The sequence below is a fragment of the Aotus nancymaae genome, unplaced genomic scaffold (assembly GCF_030222135.1).
Source record: "Aotus nancymaae isolate 86718 unplaced genomic scaffold, 86718_ANA_hifiasm-v0.15.2.pri h1tg000020l, whole genome shotgun sequence".
Lineage (NCBI taxonomy): Eukaryota > Metazoa > Chordata > Mammalia > Primates > Aotidae > Aotus > Aotus nancymaae.
In genome coordinates, this window is record NW_026988432.1 from 8,998,374 (window position 1) to 9,022,766 (window position 24,393).

Here is a 24,393-nt window from a genome sequence, read left to right on the forward strand (position 1 = left end):
CCTTAAAATCAGTTACTAGTTAATGCACAAATGTGGAATTCATTCCCATGGTCTCATTTAAACCACACATAACAATAGTAACCAGCATTTCATAATAAAAATAAGAACATGTGGGATATCTTTCTTGCTACAATCCACTTGCCCAAGGCTCAGTCTTTGTTTAAGCTTCAGTTATGTTATTACTGCTTCTTGATCCTTGCCAGAGAGTACAGCAGTCTCTGACAAATCACCATTCCCTTTATGCTTCATATATGCTATCTAAAACATCTTCAGAGTGTGTATGCTCTTATCATGAGACTAGATCATAAGCCTTTTAAGGCTAGGGATAATGTTTTAAATCTCATTGTCCCTCAAGGACCTATGGCCGGCCAGTGTCATTCATTCATAGTAGCATTACAGAGCAAAGGCTTGGACCATCTATCACACAACTAAGCCACAAGCTCTGGACCAACAGACCCTTGGATTTTTTTCATGCTAACACTGAGAGACATTGCATGATGGGAAATGCTACAATGATCATAAACAAATGGATACTTACTGGTCTACACCCACAGTAGTCAATATGTAGCCACAGTCGTTATAATAAATGCATTACATAAGGAGGGAACAAGCTGAGTGTCACTAATCATTATATTACATGCTATTTGAAGAATAGCAGTAGAAAAGTGTAGTTAATTATCTCTGTGTAATCGAGGCAAAGAGCTTCTGTGTTAAGTAATGAACTCTGAGCATTTAAACAATTTCCAGAAACATTCTGACAGCATAGAGATTCCATCAAAGCATTGCTTTATGCAAGAATCTGTTTTCTTTTCTAAACACAGCAAAACTTGGAGGAACGTTTTGAACTGTGTTTTGTAGGCGCTATATAAACAAGAAGGTGAAAGCAATGTGTTATCTTTATTTTTTACAAAACAAAAACCACATAAGAGCAAATTTACTTATGTTAGATATTGAAAATCTAAACTGAACGACAAACAAAATAGATCTAAAACATGAATTGGCATCCACCATAGCATGGATAGTGCTTTATCAAGAAATGTTCTGGTATCAGTGCCCTGTGGTTTTACATGTAGCCATGGCAGTGACTGAGTTACCTAGCACATCTTGAGCCTTCTGTTCCAAGTTTAGAAACTTGGAAAATACTGTTTAAACTTATGGTGTCTCTTTTTCATATAAAATATTTGGAGATTGGAAAACAGGGGTCCCCTTCTATTTGTACTATGCGGCTTCAGTCTTTGTATTATTTATGGTGACAACATCTATAAAAAATTAAAAAAATCTTACTTACAAAAAATAAAAACACAAAAAACAAACTTGATATCTCTCTAAGGTACGTGTGGCATGCCTGTGGAAGGCACATGGTTCATAAATGAACTGTATGTCCTCTCCAAATAATCTGGCCTCTGCTCTTGGCTCCTAAACTTCCATCTGAATGCTGGCAATACTATAAACAGCACCATTGCTATTTATAATAATAAAGTTATTATATATGTGACCATTCTCTAAATACAACATGCTCCACTTTTAATGTCTGTGTCTATAGCTAGATACTCACACATGCACACACACACAAGTAGTTTAATTGTAAAACAGGTGAATTATCTCTTATGCAGCCTTTTCCCTCACTGATTTCCCCCACTGTCTCTCACTTCAGCAGTAATAAGTTCAGGGGATTTTAAGTCCTAAATATTTTCTGAATCCAATTTCCAGAAACTAGCCATCTCTTACCTAGAATCTTGTCACTGTCTTATGAGTTGCATCCTGATTCAAGTTCCTCCTACCTTAATTAAGCCCTCACACTGCTGCTACTTCCAATCTCACCCAGCACAAGTCTGATTGTGTTAACCCTATGCTGATAAACCATCACTGTATCTGTCTGAATCTAAGCAAGAAACAGAATGATGACACAGAAAGGCTTAACTGAAAGCAATTCAGTGAGTGTATTATTGATTGAGAAAACCAAGAAGAAATGAGTGTCAGTAAGGATCTAGCATTACCTGAAAGCCACCCACAGACTTGAAAGGCTATTGTATGAACTGGCTTTAGTGGAGTCCGCCAAAGTGGGGTTCCAGCAGATGACCTGCTTGGCAGGAGCGGTAGAAAACATTCTCCCACCGTCAGAAGAATCAAGGCTAGACAGGAAGAGAGAAGAGAGATCACTACTTTAGTCTTTCTCTCTTCCATTGTTCGATCTCTACTGGTGTCTCCCTTTGTTCAAACCTGACTACTATTCAGAGTATCAGAGGACAAGTATTGTGTGGTCCACAGAGGTCAGCCTCACAACCCAATAGTCATGGCAGAGAAGGGCAGAAAAATGCTTTGAAACCTGATGGAGAACATCCAGCCTACTCATCTGCAACAGTATTCCCCAGATCGTGTTCTGGGGTTTGACGGCATCAAGGTACATTATTTTAAATACTTTAAAAAATAAAATAAATTCCCAGTTTGCAGTGGAGTCTAAAAATCCAAATTTTAAATTGTTCCCTAAGTGAACATGTTTCAAAGCCTGGTTTAGAGGCCACTCACCTTGCAGGTAAACTGCAACCTTTAATATGGCACTTTGAAAATGGTCTTGACCTTTCTCTTCAATTTCATGTGCTATATGTCCTGATTTAAGTCTGATTTAAGTTCCTCCTTAAATAATTGGCAGTACCCAGCATAATTGGCATTGGTCATGGCAACATGCCCTGGGTGGTTCATACTTTACTATCTCATCATATCTTTACCTAAACAACTTCTTTCTCTAAAATGCTGTCCTATTTTTTCCTTGTTTTCAATCTTAGTTAGACCTTTTACTTCGTCCTCTTCTGCCGTGTTCTATGCCGCAGGAGATTGATGTCTGTGAAATGCATCAAAATAATTTGCCTTCTATTTCTGGATGTATTTGGTCCTCTTTGGTATAAATATACATATTTCTTTTTTTAGCCATGAACTATAGTTTAAAGCTTTTCCTATATTTCTGCACTTCACGTATTCACTTTCCCACACTGAAGGTTGATTTCTTGTTTTCATGTTTATCTCCACAATAAATTGTAAGTTCTCTAAAAGTAGCATCTATGCTACATTTTTCATTGTGTCTCTTGTAACTGTCACAATATCTCTTGTAACTACAAGAGTATGGGAATGGAGAATGTTTAAGGTACATGAGCTGTGGTTTTCTGAAGTCAGGTGAAAGATGATAAATTATAAAACTGCAATTTATGACATTGGAAGCCTTTTCCTTTCCAGATATGTGCAGATTAAACAGAAGGCAAGAGTGAATTGTAAGGGCTTGGGCTGTCTGGTTATTTTTGGAGTCAAGGAATGTTACTTGAGCTGACTTTTCCTTTCAAATACTGGAACTTATACAAAATATCTTTCATCATATGGAAAAACATATACCACAATTAATTACGAATACCACTATAAATACCAAAATGATGATGTATTAGTCTGTTCTCATGCTGCTATGAAGAAATACACGATATTGGGTAATTTATAAGGAAAGAGGTTTAATTGACTCACAGTTCTGCATGGCTGGGGAGGCCTCAGGAAATTTACAATCATGGTGGAAGGAGAAGCAAACACGTCCTTCTTCACATGGCAGCAGGAGAGAGAAGTGCTGCAAGTAGAAGAGCCCCTTATGAAACCTTCAGCTCTCCTGAGAACTCACTATCATAAGAACAGCATGAGGAAACTGCCCCCATGACTCAGTTACCTCCCACTGGGTCCTTCTCATGACATGAGGGGAATGTGGGAACTATAACTCAAGATCAGATTTGGGTGGGGACACAGCCAAATCATATCAGATGATGACTGATACTAATTTTCCCAGTTGTGCTAACCAAGCTTTAGTTTAATTGTAATGCTATAAAGGAAAGAATTTTAAGAACATTTCATGTAATCTTTGTGACACTCTGCATACTTTCTGTATGAATTGATCTCATGAAATCTGACTCGCAATGATAGTTGTCAAAAGTAAAAAAGCAACATGTCACTTTCTTATTATGCCAAACTGTTCACCATTTTACTTGGTAAATCAGCTCTTAATTGTCAGTGTATTTCAGAAAGTGACATTTTTGTTATTCCTATACATTCTGGAAATATTTACTTTTGGTCCTTGGATGAATCAGAAATACAACAAAACTATATATTACAAAATTTGCCACTGTGGTGGGCAAAATATCAAATTGGCCTCTGTGACCTCCATTACCTTGTCTGTAAATGTAACTAAATACCAATCATTGACTTTGAATTAATCAAAAGAGATTTTCCATGTGTGCCCAACCTAACTGCACAAGCCTTTTAAAAGCAGAGAGTATTTCCTGGCTGGTGGCAGATTTCAGCACCTGGACACATAAAAAGTATTCAGTGCACCACTACTGGCATAAGGATAGAGCAGGCCAACTGTTAAAAAAAAAAAAGGCAACAACAACTGGGGACTTCAGTCTTAAGACGAGAGACTGAATTCTGCCAAAAACAAAAATGAGCTTCAAATAAAATTTTCTCCATCTGCATAAGTCAGCCTCGTTGGCCCTTTGATTTCAGTCTTGTGATATCCTGACCATGCTGTGCCCAGTCTTCTGCCCTATAGCACTGTGAGCTAAAAATTGAGTGTTATTTTAAGGCACTACATTTGTGGTAATTTGTTACACAGAAGTAGAAGTCTAATATGCAAACTTCTCAATTATACAAGAAAATCAAATATGACACAATGTTAATAACTGATAATTTAGTCCTTTCTGTGTCTTAGGGATAACATCAAATACTTTGTTGCACATTCTCAAATTTAATCTTCACAATTCTATGAATTAGGTATTTGAACAATTGAAAAGAAAATATTGAATTAATTACATGTATTCATAGAAAGAATCCATTACCATAAAGATTCAACTGAAAATAATACAAAAAGAAAGACAAAATTGTACCAAAAGTGTGTAAACATGAATTTTATATATTACATATTGTTTATACCAGTAATGTGTAACAAAACAGAAAATTACTGAACATGATCCCACAAGATTATTTTTAAATTTTCTAAAAATCAGTTGCATAAGACATATAAGATATCCTAATAAATATGTAATTTTAAACACTAAATTCTAATATTGAACTGCTCAGTCTCAAACCTTATTTATTTATTTATTTATTTTTATTGTACTTTAGGTTCTGGGATGCATGTGCAGATCATGCAGGACTGTTATTTCATGTTGAGTCAATAATAGATAACATCAGAAGTGATACTTGTCCAAGACTGGCAACTTTTATTCCTTATGCTCTCTTGAAGGAACTCAATTACACTGAAACTATTTTTTCCCAATTATAAACCTAGTATATCCTAGACAGCATATATTTTTATATTTTTAGGGTACAACAGAAAGTTAAAAGTGAAAGAAATGTGTTAGAGGTTGAATTTGCCTAAAATATAGGGTAATAAGGTAAGTTTGATATATATAGGTTAATAAGGTTAATAAGGTTAGTAGGATAATAAGGTAAGTTTGAGTTTTGTCATGCTGAACATTTCTGAAATTATTTGAGTCAGAAGTTATTGATAAAGGAAGCAAACATCAAAATAATATTGCTGTTCCACTAAGTAAGCTAAAATTAAATGGAGCAGGAAAGACTTCTAGCCATATAAGAATTATCTTCCATTGTTCTTCCATAATCTTTTTCTTGTCCTCATGAGACCAAGGCCTAGAGACTGAAAAACATTTTGTAACCAAATTGCATCAATTATATGAGGATTTTTTTTGTTAGTATTAAAGATATAACAGAAGAGCTATATGGGAAAATGTTGACTTAGAAATTGTCTTACTCTGCTTTTTTGCTATTATAGCAGAACATCAGAGACTGGGTAATTTATAAAGAAAATACATTTATTTCTTACCATTCTGAATGTTAGAAAGTCCAGGATTAAGGGGCTGGCATCTATTGAGGGCCATCTTGCTATGTCATGACATGGTAGAGGGTATCACGTGGTGAGAGACCAAGAGGGTACATGTCAATTCAAGTCCCCCTTCCTCCTCTTACAAAGCCACCAGTGCCATCATGGGGGCTCCACCCTGATGAGCTTATCTAGTACTAGTTACGATGCAAAGACCCCACTTCCAAATACGGTCAATATATGAACTTAAGGATTAAATTTTCAATGTAAGAAGTTTTGGGGACACACTTGAATCATAAGGGGAATATTATATACATTTAAAATCAGAGGGACAAATGTGTGCTTAATGAGTATTGTAATTTTCTGAGCTTGATAAGATATATAATGTAGGAACTATAAAGAACTGGCAAAATTTTGTTTTCATACTTTGGAATATAAGGAAACATGATAATACATTCAAAAAATTGAGTATTTGCAATATTTCTCCATCACTTCATATGTATAGTTTTATTCCAAAAAAAAATTAATGTGAATTCACATAGTTCATCTTTAGATACAAAATTAGTTTTTATTATATTCAGCATGGTTTGTTTGCCAAATATTATGCTTGCTATATTAGATGTTAAAATAATATTGTTTAAGCTATAATTAAAATTTGAGCAATGTGATTTAATTTCATAGAAATATAAATATAGTATTATCTTACATGTAACAAAGTACCGAACTTTAAAGGATCTAGCAGCTCTTAGTATAAGAAAAATAAGAAAGCATCTTTAAAAATAGAAGACATCATTAATGTTGTAATTATTGCTACTTTTTTCTCATTATTAAAAAAATAAAATAAATACCTAAGAAAAATAACTCTAAAATCATTAATTACATCTTCTACCACATACACCCATGTGTAATGTTTTGTGAACTCCCACTAACGTCTGCTCCTTAATTAGATTTATTTTTTCATGCTTTTATAAGAGAGATGATATTTAAATATAAGTAATAAAATTCCTTAATGTTACATTTCACTTGTTTATTTAAATTTTGTCCAAATATTAATTATAAATCCCATATTGTATTGAGTCCCATATTAATTATAAATCATACTATATATGATGATTCTCACATCATGTTACTTACAAATGGAAAATGATTTTGTTTAATTAAGACTCCACAAAGGAGTATTCTCCGTAACTAAACAGTTTGTACAGTCCTGGGCAAGAAGAGAGAGAATGGTAATGGAAACGATGTGGAATTGGCTTTTGGTCTTTGGTCCAACAAGCAGATCACAATAGCTTGTCTGTTGCCCAGGAAATCTGCAAAGTGACAGACAGCGTTACCCTATAGCCTCATACCACTGACCAGCCTTGAACTCCCAGGACACATCACCTCTGTTACCCAAAAGCAAGAAAGTAGTGAAGTCAGCTTCTTTTTTCCACTTATTTTGTTCTTTGTCATTCCTCATTGTTTTCTCTCCCCTCTACTTGTTATCTGTTGCCTTCCTTTCTTTCTCCTTCTAGGAAAGCTAAAGAATCTGATCAATGTTGACTAGAGATATATGATACTTCTCCTTCATCTTCAACGTCATCATTATCTTTCCCTTCATACACTGGTTCCCAAATTTGCACTTAAATTAGGCCACCCAAGATATTGTCAAAACACAAATGCTAGGCTCTGCCTCCAGAGTTTCCTATTCGGTCATTCTGGGGTGGGGCCTAAGAATTTGCATTTCTAATAAGTTACAAGGTGATAATGTAGATGCTGATGCAACTGACCAGAGGACAACTCTTTGGAAATCACTGCCTGTGTAAATATATATATACAGTACAGGTACTGTAGCAGCTAGTGCTTACACAAAAGTTTCTTTATGCCAGGTATTCCTCCATACTCTTTACATTCATGAACTCAATCACTCTGCATAACAATAACATAGGAATGGTTACTATTCCTACTTACTTATGGAGAAATTAAGTCACAGAAAAATCAACTAAGTTGTCCAGGTGATTAAGCTAACCTGTGGCAGGGCAGTCTGCCTCCAAGCTGGTTGGTAGCCACTCAACTCCACCGTCTCCACAATCTTTAATGCAAAATGTGAAGCCACAAAGCAAACTGGAATTGCTATAATAGGCTGCCATGGAAAAATTGGAAAAATTGGAAATTCACCCTTTTATGTAAAATATATTAGATAAGGAATTCAGAAGAGACAGTTGAATAATATAATTCATGTAGTAAGCCAGTAAAAATTTTAAACAGGTTTCAACATTAAGAAACTTTCACTTTAATTGTATATATTTTCATACATTGACCTAACTTTTCTGATACACTAAAACAACTATAGTTACAATATGAATTTTAAGTATGAAACAGCTGCATTGTCAATTAACTTTTTGGAAGGTATTTTCTTTTTTAATGTTGTTATTGTTTTGAATTATTATTACTTTGTTATTTCATATCAGTTTTGTTATGTATTTACTATTTTATCCTATATTTTTGTTATTTATAGTACTTTAATGTTATCTTTTATTTGCTGATTTCCTTAAATTTGTAATATCTATCTCATTTCTGAAAATATTTTTATTAAAATTGCAGTGATTTGTAATAAATTTAGATTTTTTCCTGAATTGCTTAAAGGCATACAAATTATATAAATTTCATTTTAAGATATGATTTCTGATAAATATCTGAATTTAAACACTTGTATTTCTTCCTTTGTAAGAAAATTATCATTTCAATCTTACGTAAAAAGACTTTTTACATAATGTTTATCAAAGTATCAAAAGATACATGTAATGGTTGAATCACTTTAAAATTATTTGCTTGAAATTCAATCACCACTATTGGAAGTGCTTTCGGTGCAACTATGTTGAATAGAAAATTAGATCACATCCAAATGTGTAAGAAAACCAAATGTTATTTTTTATAATAAAAAAATCAAAACTGTGATTCTATATTGCTCTCTGATAATGCTGTTCTAGATACTCACGAAGAATTTATTAACAAACATCCTGTGTGTAACCAAAACCACAAAATTTCAGATGCTCACTATTCTCTGCATACCTTTACCACATTTTACTGAAAGTTTAAGTTTACACACCTTCTTCTTCCACTAGAATGTAAGTTTCAAAAGGGTTAAATTGAAATGAATTGTGATTTATTCACAATATCAATGTTCCTTGCAGAGTAAGTGTCCAATAAATGTTTTTTGAACTGACTCTCATTTTTATCCAAACTGCGGAGTCCCATATTAATTACAAAATATTGAGCAGGACATCAAAATACAGCTTTAAATAATAACAAAATAATTGTTTAATTATTTCATTACTAGTTAATTTGTATTTCATGGGGTAATTTTGCTGTATGTAATGTGTATTGTCTTAAAGGTATAAATTATAAGAGATGCTGGGGTGAGTTATTTATTTTCTTTATGCCATCAATCTGTCCATTTTAATTTCTAAATTGAAATGAATGACTGACTCTGTTGAAATCAATATTTAACAAATATTTTTTTAAAAAGAAAATTCTATGTGCTAAAAATGTATCTATAAATTTATTTTTTTGTTTGGTCTCAGTTTTACCAATTTGTTTTTGTTTTCATAATTTATTATAGTTGGGAGAATAGAATTAATATATATTTGGCAACCTATGAAAAGGCCTAATACTGACATTTTGCTTTAAATGTTAGGAGATAAGAATAAGGAATAGAGGAAGACTGTACAAGTTTTAATAATGTTCAAAAATTAGATTTCCTGCTCATTTTCAGCTCCATATATTTTAAACAACAAGTTTGCAATCAAATTGTGATTCTGAGTCAAGCAAATACTTCAGCAGAAAGGTCATTTTGCAGAAATAATAGTATTTTAACTTTCTCCTTTCTGGGTGAGTTAATGCCATGATGCAGATGCCTTTCCTATTTAGATAAGAGAAGATAAAGGAAATTGTATTGTAATTTTACCATTTCCTTTGTCACTTTGAATAAAATCCATTAATGTCAGGGCTTTTAAAGAGCTGTCCAATATGAACAGAGAATACAGCCAGGTTATAAACCAAATGTAATTAATTGCCCGGTAATAACAGATTCGTTGAGTCTCTATTTGATGCTTATTTAACTTCAAAAAGGCTATCAATTAGGACACCACATTTAAAGCAAATGGGAAAATTATGTATGGACACTTTCAACAAAAAGGTGACACTTTAATAAAACACTGCATATCATTTTTAGAATACCAAACTCCTACCTTAGTATTGTTTTAAAAGGAAAGGACTTAATACATTTTTTTTGGTCCCCTGGTGTCAAAAGGCATGAGGTGACTGATATGCCCAAACCTCGAATGCTACATGTTATATATATCTAGAGACAAGTGGTCCCTATCCTGGCAATCTGTTCAAACAATTCAGATGGTGCCTGTAAAATACAACTCTGTGTGCATGTGTGTATATGTCCCACATATTCCTAGCAATGAAATATGCTAATTTTAACATTGGAAGATAAAAATATTGTTAAGTGCTTTTATAAGTTAAATACGTAGTTTTGCATTTTTGAATCCAGAAGCATTTGTATCCAAATATATGATTCATATTTGGATTATCAGTGGGAGAGGGAATTCCCATTAGAGATGTAACAGTGATAATGGGAAAACACTGACTTTGACAGAAAGTATCCTGAACTCAAACCCCAGGATGTATAAAATGACTTTTTTTAAGAGGACAGTTTTGAGGGTTTCTTGTGTGAGCCACCCCTCTGAACACATAATAGATTTTATCTCATGAGGTTAGGCAATCATTTGCTCTCTCTAAGCATGTGTTTCCCCAGGTATAAATTTATATATAACAGTGTATCAAGGGGAAAATTCTCATGCATCCTACCTGACATGGTTCCTCCTCTTTATACATTTTTTCTTTCATGAAAGAGATTTAGTCTGCTCAGTCTCATGTCATGCACTAACTGAAACAAATTCCATATTTAATTGAGACACGATGCTTCCAGAGATCAGTTGATGATCATGATCTCTCTTCCACTAGTACCATTGCTTCCATTTATTATCGCTTTCCTATGGGCCAGGAATTGTAACTGGTATTGGATAAACCGTAATGGACAAGACAATGTGGTTCTTGTTCCATGCTTCTTGGAGTCTCTTTGTCTCTTTCTCCCATCCAGCCAGATTAGTAAATTGACTCCTGAACTGGGTTCCTTTGGGAGAGACCTAACCAGTCATCTTTTTTCTCTCCAACACATTGAATAAAAGAAGCTACAGGCCACTACTTTATCATGTGTTATTTTTACTATACATGAAAAACGAAACCTCAGAATCCTTACCTTTGGTGAGGCTGACAAACATAAAGAAATATCTTAATATATATTTTATGCTTGAAATTGGCACTTTTCTCAAGCAATAACATTAAATGGACAATGATTTCTAAGCATTTGTTTGTGAGACATTTTATTTCAAAATCATGTTATGCTACAGTTTTTTTTTTGAAAGCTAATTTCAGATTGGGATATTATTTTCATTTTCTTTCCAGGATAAATAATAGGGACTCGGCTGCATTTTTGCAGCCAAACAGCTTTATATTTGGACAAAAAGCAAAGCAGTTTCTGGTGATATCTAGAAAATTACTCCCTAATCCTGTGCAGCAGTGTTTTCAAATCAGAAAGGAGTTAGCTGTGGCTTCCAGAACTGATAATAAACATTGTAACATTTTAGGAACAGGTAAATCAGAGCTGTTAACTCACCTATTTTCAGAGGAAGTATCTCTCCTTCTCTTCCCACAAGCCTGTCGAGAGATGCCCAGTCCAAACTTAGAAGCAGAATAATCTATGACATCCACCATCTGCTTCCAATTTCCTAACCACCCAACCACATGCCTTATAATTTCCCTGAGGCCACACTGAAACGATCTCTTGTCCTAATATCATGCCCTGTGCATTATCCTCAGGAGTTTGCTGATGGTCCCCATCTTTTGTTTATTCAAAACTTTTTGACTCAACTGCAGACACCAAGCTCACCTTCTCACATGAATTCTTTCTGAACTTGTTCATTGCACATACATCATTCTGTCTCTAAATGCTTATAACACACATTCCATATATTTGACATGCAATTTCCTGTTGTTCTGTGGTGTCTCTTCTCATTTTGTCTTGTGTCTGCTGTGTTGTTATTGTATACACCACTATATCATCTCTCATATACTCTAGAGAAAAATCCTTGAATTCTTCAAATAAGTGCTTAGAATGTAGTGTGGTATTATTGATATTAATTTTGAATTAGTCATTCCAGGAAACATATTTTCAAGTCTTTTGATAAAATGTCCTCATTATTTGTGTTTTGAATATTAGAGTCAGAGACAAGCTTACATAAGCACATTGGGACAAAATTGATGCATATTTTTTCACTATACATTAATACAATACAAGTTCATAAATGTTAATTGAAAAGAGACACTGGGCCAAAGCATTCCTCAGTTTTAGGATGAGGCATCTGAATCTTAACATGTCACTTCTCCAAGTCGCACAAGCAAAGAGGAAGTCAGGACTTAAACCCAGGTCAGAGTTATTTCAAAATATTTGCCTCTCTTTGAAATTAGTTATTTAGGAAATAAATGTATTGATTAGTAAAACATATGGCATAAAGTTTCCAGCAAATACTTCAAACCACTAAGCCCTTTACCTCAAAATTATTACATTGCATGACATGAAAAAAAATCTGACATAGCATCTAAAATGCAATATGATTTTGACAATATTGGTTATTACTTACTGAATAGGGACATAGAAAACTATTATTAACTCAATTTTGTAGATGAGGAAACCAAGTAAGCAAACTTTCGAAGAAGCTGCCTACTTTTACTTCTCAGCCTGAGGTCTTTTTATGATGCCACACACTCTTTCTAAAAAAAGTATGTAGTTCCTCTGTCTCAAATGTCTTTCTCCTATATTCATCACCTAATTATTGCCTCTTTCTATCATTTGAATTAGTCTAGTCCAAAGTTCAGGTACTTCCAAAGTGATAATATTAAGAGGTGAAGACTTTAGGCAGTGATTAGGCTATGAGGGCTTCTCATATGGGATCAGGTACCCTTATAAAAAGTACTCGAGTGGCACATATACACCATGGAATACTATGCAGCCATAAAAAGGATGAGTTCATGTCCTTTGCAGGGACATGGATGAAGCTGGAAACCATCATTCTCAGCAAACTGACGTAAGAACAGAAAACCAAACACCGCATGTTCTCACTCATAAGTGGGTGTTGAACAATGAAAACACATGGACACAGGGAGAGGAACATCACACACTGGGGCCTGTTGGCGGGTGGAGGGGCTATGGGAGGGATAGCAGGGGGTTGAGGGGAGGGATAGCATTAGGAGAAATACCTAATGTAGATGACAGGGTGATGGATGCAGCCAACCACCATGGCACGTGTATACCTATGTAACAAAACTGCACATTCTGCACATGTATTCCAGAATTTAAAGTATAATAGAAAAAATAAATAAAAATAAAAATAGGATACTTTTGATATAAGTAAAAAAAAAAAAAAGAAAAGTACTTGGCAAGAGATTTTGACCCTCTCATCCTTCCACCTTCTCCCATGAGAGGAAACAAGGCTCTTCGCCTCCAGAGGATGAGGTTTTATCTAGGAAACAGAAAGACCAGATCCTCACTACCAATGCCTTGATCTTGGACTTCCCAGCCTCTAGAACTGTGAGGCATACATTTCTGTATTTTATAAATTATTCAGTCTGGTAGTGTTCCATTATGGTAGCACAAACTCGCTGTGACACCTCCTCGTTCCAGAAAAGACTAACCAGTTATCACTTTCATTGTGTAGTTTTCTTGAACATTTTCTCTGCAAGGAACGGTTTCATTTATTTTTGTATTTCTAGCACATAGTAATTTCATAATGAACTATTTGGCTTAAGATATATTTTGAAATTTCAGTGCATTTATTTAAACTTCACATTACTTTTTTCTACTTATTTATTTATTTTTGTGACAAAAATCTTTCTTAATCACAGCTTCCAAACTTGGGTTAAGGCTGTTATTTCCCTTTAAATATTATTGACATTTTATTCAGCAATATTTTTCCTTAGGGAGAAAAAAAAAACCAGCAGAAACTGGCATCACACAAAGTAGTCTGATTCAGCAAGAATGAGCCGGCAAACTCAAATCATTTTCTTTTATATATGTAGGTTTTCTTCTGTGAAAAGCCCTGATAGGTCACATAGTAGCTGGGGACAAAATACACATGTTAATTAGATATTACTTCCTTAGTGTCTTATATCAACAATGTTGATTCTATTGTAGATACAGAAGTCTTACATATCTTTCAGATATATGTAATGTAAGTAAGCCTTCTATTATATTTTATGTATATCTCCGTATAAATTCTTCCATCTGTAGAATTAAAAAATAAATCTACATGAATGAGTCAATGATTTGGCTAAATAGTCATAGGTAGTTGATTTTAAAATTAAAATACTGTTTTATAAATATTGAATTAAATTCAGTAAGAGATCATGGATACTTTAAAATACATTTGTATGGCACACTTCTAAAGTAAAAACCTTTAAGAACATTATTCATCATAATCCCATAAAACAACTATTTTACCAGCTCTTGACTGAGAAGTAAGAGAAGTTTTTGTTTTCAAAATTATCAATGACAAAGAAAAGTGTTTTGAGTTAATATAATGTCCTAGCAATTATGCTAAATATTATATATTTTACCCATTTCACTATCAAAATAATTTGATGTAGATGTGATATTCACATTGTAGATAATGAAGCAGATGCTAAAAGTAACACCTTCCCCAAAGTCACACATCTTGTAAGTAATAAACCAAGTGTGAACTCTCAAATCTATGCTGACTGTAGGTTCTAAATTTAGTAGAGATTATTGATACAATTAAGATAGTATTGGAATAATCTTTAGTGTTTTTATTATCATTTAGAGTTGATGAACACAAAGACTGTGATTCTGTAAGGTTTGTTTTTTGGAGATACGACCTTTAGAATAGTTCCATGTAATGCAAATATAACACCATCCCTCACATTTTCATTTTTTATTTGATGGAGGAAGAAAAATGAAGTTAAGAATGTCTTGATTAACAATACCAGTAAGAGTGCTAAAAATAACATTGTGCAGCTTATAAGAAGCTAGATGAACCAAAGACAAAAACCACATGATTATCTCAATTGATGCAGAGAAGGCCTTTGACAAAATTCAACAGCCCTTTATGCTAAAAACTCTCAATAAACTAGGTATCGACGGAACGTACCTCAAAATAATAAAAGCTATTTATGACAAACCAACAGTCAATATCATACTGAATGGGCAAAAACTGGAAGCATTCCCTTTGAAATCGGGCACTAGACAAGGATGCCCTCTCTCACCACTCCTGTTCAATATAGTACTGGAAGTTCTAGCCAGAGCAATCAGACAAGAAAAAGAAATAAAGGGTATTCAATTAGGAAAGGAGGAAGTCAAATTGTCTCTATTTGCAGACGACATGATTGTATATCTAGAAGACCCTATCATCTCAGCCCAAAATCTCCTGAAACTGATAAGCAACTTCAGCAAAGTCTCAGGATACAAAATCAATGTGCAAAAATCACAAGCATTCCTATACACCAATAACAGACTTAAAGAGAGCCAAATCAAGAACGAACTGCCATTCACAATTGCTACAAAGAGAATAAAATACCTAGGAATACAACTAACAAGGAACGTAAAGGACCTCTTCAAGGAGAACTACAAACCACTGCTCAACGAAATAAGAGAGGACACAAACAGATGGAGAAACATTCCATGTTCATGGTTAGGAAGAATTAATATCGTGAAAATGGCCATACTGCCCAAAGTAATTTACAGATTCAATGCTATCCCCATCAAGCTACCAATGACCTTCTTCACAGAACTGGAAAAAACCACCTTAAACTTCATATGGAACCAAAAGAGAGCCCGCATAGCCAAGTCAATTCTAAGCAAAAAGAACAAAGCAGGAGGCATCACACTACCGGACTTCAAACTCTACTACAAGGCTACGGTAATCAAAACAGCATGGTACTGGCACCAAAACAGAGATATAGACCAATGGAACAGAACAGAGACGTCGGAGGTGGCACAACATATCTACAACCACCCGATCTTTGACAAACCTGATAAAAACAAGCAATGGGGAAAGGATTCCCTGTTCAATAAGTGGTGTTGGGAAAACTGACTAACCATATGCAGAAAGCAGAAACTCGACCCCTTCCTGACACCTTACACTAAAATTGACTCCAGATGGATTAAAGACTTAAACATAAGGCCTAACACCATAAAAACACTAGAAGGAAACCTAGGCAAAACCATTCAGGACATAGGCGTAGGCAAGGACTTTATGACCAAAACACCAAAAGCATTGGCAACAAAAGCCAAAATAGACAAATGGGACCTAATCAAACTCCACAGCTTCTGCACGGCAAAAGAAAGAGTCAATAGAGTGAATCGGCAACCAACAGAATGGGAAAAAATTTTTGCAGCTTACCCATCTGACAAAGGGCTGATATCCAGAATTTACAACGAGCTAAAAAAGATTTACAAGAAAAAAACAAACAAGCCCATTCAAAAATGGGCGAAGGATATGAACAGATACTTTACAAAAGAAGACATACAAGAGGCCAACAAACATATGAAAAAATGCTCATCATCACTGGTCATTAGAGAAATGCAAATCAAAACTACATTGAGATACCATCTCACGCCATTTAGAATGGCGATCATTAAAAAATCTGGAGAAAATAGATGCTGGAGAGGATGTGGAGAAATAGGAACACTTTTACACTGTTGGTGGGAGTGTAAATTAGTTCAACCACTGTGGAAAACAGTGTGGCGATTCCTCAAGGACCTAGAAATAGAAATTCCATTTGACCCAGCAATCCCATTACTGGGCATATATCCAAAGGATTATAAATCGTTCTACTATAAGGACACATGCACACGAATGTTCATTGCAGCACAGTTTACAATAGCAAAGACCTGGAACCAACCCAAATGCCCATCGATGATAGACTGGACAGGAAAAATGTGGCACATATACACCATGGAATATTATGCAGCCATTAAAAATGAGGAGTTCGAGTCCTTTGTAGGGACATGGATGAACCTGGAAACCATCATTCTCAGCAAACTGACACAAGAACACAAAACCAAACACCACATGTTCTCACTCATAGGAGGGTGTTGAACAAGGAGAACACATGGACACAGGGAGGGGAGCACTATACACGGGGGTCTGTTGCAGGGGAGTGGGGGGACAGCGGGGGGGGGGAATTGGGGAGGGATAGCATGGGGAGAAAAGCCAGATATGGGTGAGGGGGAGGGAGGCAGCAAATCACACTGCCATGAATGCACCTATGCAACAACTTTGCATGTTTTTCACATGTACCCCAAAACCTAAAATGCAATAAATAAATAAATAAATAAATAAAAAAGAAGCTAGATGAAACCCTTGGTTCTAGTTTACAAATAACCATAATACATTTTGACATTTCCAAGAGGAAGTGAGAATAAAATAGTGGCTTAAAAAATAAGTTTTTCAAACATAAAGGGTTTTTTGTTATTGATGTTTTTTGTGTTTTCATGGTGTGTTTATGTGTGTGTGTGTTGATAACATTAACAAGAACTTCACATTAGCATTGAAAATAAGTTACTCTTTGCCATAGGGAAGACAAGAGAGGATTTGTTTATGGCCAGTGCCAAAGAACGTTGGTATGTATTTTACTATCATATTACTGAAGTAAGTAGATCAACTGATCAGATTTGAAATAAGCAAGCCAATCACTGGTTTATGTTTTATAAAAAATGTTAAAAATGCTTTAAATATTAAAGTTATTTATACTTTCTATTAATAATAATTAAAAATTTCTCTGTTGGAAAAAATACATTGATTTTCAAAAATTTTCTGTAAGAAAACATATAAATTGATTTTAAACTGAATGTGATTAATATTTTCTGCTAAGTTCTATTTAAAAATCTTATTTTATGCAACTTCCTTTGTTAAAACCTTACTTTAAACAAATAACATATAAAAATGACATGCAATGTGAAATTTCAAAAATAAAAATAAATGTGATGTAAATTAATACAAAACACCACGGAATAAAAATGCAAAGGTTGATGCCATTTATTAAAAATTATAATAAACATGAAGTCTCTGCTGTTTATATTGTAACACTTAAAATTTTAAGCCATAAGATTATTATGCAATCTTAGTTTTGAAAGACTATATGAATTTTGTATGTGTAAATGTTGAATGTAAATTTTGTAGGTTTAAAAGTACTGTAAAGAGCAAAACCATAGGTAAGGACCTGAGCCTAATTTTTTAACTTAAATATCAGATATATGACAGGAGATTTGCAATAATTAAATAACATCCTGAATCAAAAGGAGATTTCTTTTTTCAGCAGTTATAATGTCACAGAGGCAACTCTTTTGAATGTGAAATTGAGCATCAGACTTTCCACTAAACTCTTTCAAATGTGGTGAAGTCTTTATATAGGAGCTCAGAGTTGTAGGTGACAAAGTGGACAGAAAAGGGTCTGTGGAATCTGGTAGACATGTTTGAAAGCCAAGACCACAGTGTTCCAATCATCTGAAACTGAACAAGTTCCAGAACATCTAAGAACATTTATTTTCTCATTTACATAGTAGTGATGATAACACCACCCCATGAAACCTACCAAGTGCAGTGGACAGCATATGAAAGAGGTTAACTAAGGCCGGCTATCTTTAAACATCTGCTACCAGTGGCATTGTTACATGTTGAGATATCTTGCTGCAGGCGCACCTCCTACCTATTGCAGGGATCAAATGCATAGGAAAGATTACTTGGTTACCAGGCTTAATTCTTAGCATGCAACTCATTTTTTAGGCCTTGATGTATAAATATTTTTATGGTTCTTAATAGGATAATTTTATAAGCATATGATGAGCTTTATGTTCATATTTGGCAGTACAGATGGACATAACTTCCAGAATCAGCTCTGTGTTGGCTGAGCTCAGTATCCTGCTATCAAATAGGAAGGTAGAGGAATGAAAGCCACAGTTACACATTGGTTAAATGTTATACATATATGCAACCAAACACATTCAACTGTATTCTTCTTATAAAGCAAAATATAAACAGGTTTAAAGTTATTCAAATCTTGTATAAACATGATATGCCATATGACATTGTATAGGATATTTGCATTTCCAATTTGATAAAAAGGTTATAATAATTTAAAAATGAAAGAACCATGGTACCCTACATAATATAGGCTGGAAAATGATAAAATCATAACAATAAAGCTAATTATTGAGACAACAATATAAATCATTAAACATACAGATAGAAAAACTCTCAATAATTGATTATAACTTTAAACGCTTAGGTTATCTAAAATGAGGAAAATATTTGCATAGAAGAGCAATATTACTTGACATTCATAATCTACAAATAGTTAAGCTGGGAGGCTAGCAACGCCATAGAACAGAGAGTAACAGAGCCAGGGTGACGATCAGAAAACACAGTCTTTGGGCCGGGCGCGGTGGCTCACGCCTGTAATCCCAGCACTTTGGGAGGCCGAGGCGGGTGGATCACGAGGTCAAGAGATTGAGACCATCCTGGTCAACATGGTGAAATCCCGTCTCTACTAAAAATACAAAAAATTAGCTGGGCATGGTGGCGCGTGCCTGTAATCCCAGCTACTCAGGAGGCTGAAGCAGGAGAATTGCCTGAACCCAGGAGGCGGAGGTTGCGGTGAGCCGAGATCGCGCCATTGCACTCCAGCCCGGGTAACAAGAGCGAAACTCTGTCTCAAAAAAAAAAAAGAAAAAGAAAAAGAAAAAGAAAATGCAGTCTTTAAGTTTTCTATTCCACTTTTAAATTTCGAAGGGTCAGTCATATAGCCGAAGTATCATCTAAAGTAAGAAAAATAAAAATGATTATTAATTAATATAAGAAGCCAACAGTATTAGTAATTAAACAGATAGAAATATCATTTTTTGTGGACACAATAAATCAAGATAAAAGTAATTTTACTGTAGCTTTAGCATATATGTGCTCACAGAAAATCTATTACTCCCATGACAAGAATATTCTCAGGTGGAATCTTGCACAAATAACCCTAAGGATATTGCTAAATACATAAATTCATGATATGTTTTGTAGATTATTATGCTTAACTTTGGAATTTAGCTCTTTCTGCAATCATATGTCAGATCAAAACATAATCCTCTTGCATATATAAACCGATTACTTGAACTTTCAAATGCATCATAAAGACAGTAGTAAAGTTATCAGTCAGAAGTGGGGCTTGCTGCCCTCTAGGAAATTTGCAGTAGATTAAAAAGGAGCCACTTTGTTAGAAGAATTGCAAACACACAGAGGTAGTATTGTCAGAGAATAGCAAAGTTTACTAAGCTACATATTTGGCATCTCTATTTTAGACGTCAAATGGCTTACCAGTTTGATTTCACCTAAGCCTTCACTTACATTGTACAGTCTTTGTGATATCACTTTTAAATGCTAATACATCAATCTGAAAGTCCAGGTAGAAAAAGGAAATTCCAGATTTAGAAAGGATACAGAAGTGAGACTCAAAGATTTTCAAGAATGAAAAAGAAAAGGGATTGGGATATAATTTGTGAGAGCCATTTTTTTTTGTTTATTTGTTTTGTTTTTCTAGGATAGAAATTAATAAAAAACAATGAAAAGGAAAAATGATATAATTTAATAATGTCAATGTTTTGGCCATTTTTATTTATTTACTGTTTACACTTTTGATTGAAGAAAAATGTTTTCAGCTGTCACAAGGATTTAAAAATAATTTTAAGTAAATAGCATCTTTTGAAACATGGGATATTGAAGTGTTTAAGTCTTTCTGATGATAAAATATATATTTTAGAAAAGTAAAATAAAACTAAGAAACGGCTGAGTAGTAACTAGTATGACTGATTCTGGAAGGTGAACTAAATGAATTCATAAAAATTATCAATAGGACATTGTGTTCTAGTGGGATGTCCACAAGCTATTCCTGTCCTTATTTTGCTACTGGAGATTTGGATTCTTTACTTTTTATAGCTCTCTTTCTTCCCCTACCCTGCCTTCCTCCCTTTTCTGAAAAATAATTTCTGCATGCTCAGCCATGACACAATATAATTTCCTTGCAGATGGGAGCTGGTCTTCTAAAGAAATTCAACACATTGAGCAGACTCTCAACTGTAATGATAGCATTAAAAAAACTATCAGAAGTCTAACTGCAATAATATACCTAAGAAAACAGACAAAGTATATATTTCTAGTTCTTTTCCAGCTTAGCGTATAAGTATTGGGAATAGTTTCTTGCTTCATGATTCTAAATATAAATGTCATTTCCCTTTACAGAAGAAGAAGCATATTAAGAAAAAAATGAAACCTCACTTAAAAAAATTTAGTGGTGGACATCTTACTGGCTCTGCAATGAATGTTTTACTTCCGTTGAATTATGTAAGTGCTTTCAGGGATTTGAAAATAATTATTTCAGTAAAAGAATGTAGAGCTCCTGAACTCGCATAATTTCCCACAAAAAAAATTAAATCAGAATTATGTAAGTATACGGCCACAAATCCAGCTGGCCCTAAGGCAATGCCTGGGAAGGGGGAGAACACAGCATGCCACATTCTCAATCTCTGCCCATCCTCTGCAGTTGAACATATGTGATCATTTTGAGTAAGACCACAAGGACATGAAGTATCCATGGTGCTGAAAAGGTGTAAAAATAAAAAGCAGTAGAATATTGCAGCAAGAACCCAAGCATAGTAAGAAAATGAGGGGAAGAGGGGGGAGGATCCAGGATGGCCGAATAGGAACAGCTCCAGAGTGCAGTTCCCAGCAAGAACAATGCAGAGGGTGAGTGCCCACTGCATTTCCAATCAAATTTTCACTGCCCACAGACCAGGAGATTCCCGGGCCCAAAAGCACCCTGAGTTTTCAGCACGGTGGTTTCAGCCGGTGGCGGCTTGGCAGAGAAACTCACACAATCTGGGCAGCTGTTTCAACTGGCACCTGGAACACCTGGGAGACAGAGTAGCCCATTCAACTGAAAGGGAGGGGGCTGAGACAGGGAGCCAGGGGATCTGGCTCGGTGGGTACAACCCCCACAAAACAAGTCATCTGAAACGCTCTGGATTGAGAGTTTCACAGCAAGCGCAGCTGGACCCTGGATGGTCCAGCTCAGTGTGGGGAGAAGGGTGTCCCCCATTACCATGGTAGTCCGCCACCACCAAGGCAGTTCACACAGCAGCTGGGCACAGTCTGTGGCAGCTCAGCAACACCTCTGCTGGCAGACTGTGACTAGACTACTCCATGCGGGGCAGGGCATCTATGAAAAAAGGCAGCAGCACGACAGAAACTTATAAATAAAGCCAACCTTCCTAGGTCAGAGCACCTGGGAAAAGAGACGGTTATGAGTTTCGCTGCAGCAGACTTAAAAGTACCTGCCTAGCATCTCTGCAGGGAACAATGGAGCTCCCAGCACAACACTTGAGCCCCTATAAGGGACAGATTGTCTCCTCAAGCAACTCCCCAACCCTTGTATATCCAAAGAGACACCTCACAAAGGAGAGCTCAGGCCGACATCTGGCAGGTACCCTTCTGTGACGAAGATAACAGAAGAAACCGGCAGCAACCCTTACTGTTCGGCAGTCCCCATGGGTGATCCCCAGGCAAGCAGGGTCTGGAGTGGACCTCCAGCAGTTCTGCAGAAGAGAGGCTTGACTGTTAGAAGGAAAACTAAGAAACGGAAAGAAATAACTTCATCATCAACAAAAAGCATGTCCACTCAGAGACTCCATTAGAAAGTCACCAACTACAAAGACCACAGGTAGATAAAGCCACTAAGATGGGAAGAAACCAGCAAAAAAGGATGAAAACAGCAAAAACTAGAATGTCTCTCCTCCAGAAGATCACAACTCCTCACCAGCTAGAGATCAAAGATGGATAGAGAATGAATCTGATGAAGTGACAGAAACAGGCTTCAGAAGGTGGGTAATAAAAAAACAGATGGACTGAGTTAAAATATACACATATATAATACATAAAAACATCATGCTTAGAATAGTGCTGAGCATATAGTATGCATTTTATGAGTGTCTATAAAATTAAAATAAATGACAATTGAGGAATTGGACATAACAATTAGTAATTTGAGAACATGAAGCCCAAGGGATTTGCAAGAAAGAAAGTTAAACAAAGGCGAAAATTAGAATTGTAAGAGTAGGCAGTAATGGGATAGCAATGTTTGGATTTTAGAATTCTTTCAAAGACTTGAGTATATGCAATAGCCTACATTGAAGGGACCAGTATAATGAAAAAGCTAAAGAACGTTTGGAAAGAGACAATAATTTTTATGACAAGTTCAGATTCCAGATAAGCTGAGGAAATTAGGATCAAGAACAAAATAGGATAAATTTGTTTTGAAGAGGAAAAACTTTCATATAATTCTGGTATAAGGAAGGTAGGGCTGCATGTGGATAATAGAAATTTGTAAATGCAAAAAGCATACCAAGTTAAGAAAGGACAGCTCTGTTCTCTCTGCAGAATCAGTTGTAAGGTGCATGAAGATGGCCCCTTGGGAAGGGTGTACAGTACAGAAGGCTGGTGGCTCCATGTAACCACCTTGGTAATGGACTAAATGGTGGCAAAGACCTTGTCTACTATTAGGTCCAAGTGCAGGTGTCAGTTGAAATAGATACACTTTGGAAGTGAGCATTAGCAGGTATATAGGAGAAGAAAAGACAAAAGTAATGTTGGAATTTTGCAGGGTGGATCATTCAGAAACACTTGATCACCCATGTTTAGACTTTCCTAATATAATACAGCCATTCTGTAGCTCACTGAATAACTGCTTTCAAACTCCAAAATATCTCATCTCATGGTTAAATTAAAATACAGCAAAGTTTGGAACTCTCTTAAATAATGATTATGATTCTAATTTTTATGTTAATAGTGGAGTATAATATTTTCATAACAAGTAAAACAACATCATATGCAGTTCATATTTAATCCCTGTATAGGTAAGTTTATCCAATATATGACCAGTTAGTAAATAACTTAGGAAATTAAATAGAAATATCAATTGATCATCTAAAGTTTTTAACATCCTAATTTGACAAAGTCCCTTAGTATTCTAACCATTGTAAATTAGATTTGCAAATTAGTGCTAATAAAACCCATTAGATGCTGGCACCTTGTTAAAGATATTTGTGGGCATTCTTTGACCTGTGGAATTATGCCTGTAAATTTTATTACTGCTGAGTCAATATTTCTGATGTCTTTAAAAAAAAGGTAATATTTTTAATAAAAAACATACACACTAAACCTTGGATTTTGTAAAAAAAAACTCAAAATTTTAGATTCCAAGACCAGAAATAATATTTGACAATATAGCTTAAATTAATGAAGGCACTTATTCTTGTGTACCAATAGATGATAGACTTTAAAAAATAAATATAACAAATTAAGGTAATATTG

The 24,393-nt window shown here is 35.0% G+C and overlaps 1 protein-coding gene across 3 annotated transcripts in view; it reads right to left on the reverse strand.

Moving 5' to 3' along the window:
- Positions 1-2,053: 2,053 nt before the first annotated feature.
- The window catches only part of CCDC102B (coiled-coil domain containing 102B), a 356,597-nt gene continuing 334,257 nt past the window's right edge, over positions 2,054-24,393 (reverse strand). The window contains exons 11-12 of one of the 3 annotated variants that reach the window (XM_064379033.1): positions 3,505-3,601; positions 2,054-2,132 (exon numbers count right to left, since the gene is read on the reverse strand). In XM_064379033.1, the coding sequence (XP_064235103.1) occupies positions 2,127-2,132; positions 3,505-3,601 (103 nt within the window). In that variant the 3' untranslated portion in view covers positions 2,054-2,126. Of the gene's footprint in view, positions 2,133-3,504; positions 3,602-17,427; positions 19,803-24,393 lie in introns of those variants that run through there. The other 2 variants (XR_010343607.1, XM_064379034.1) reach the window with 2 other exon arrangements.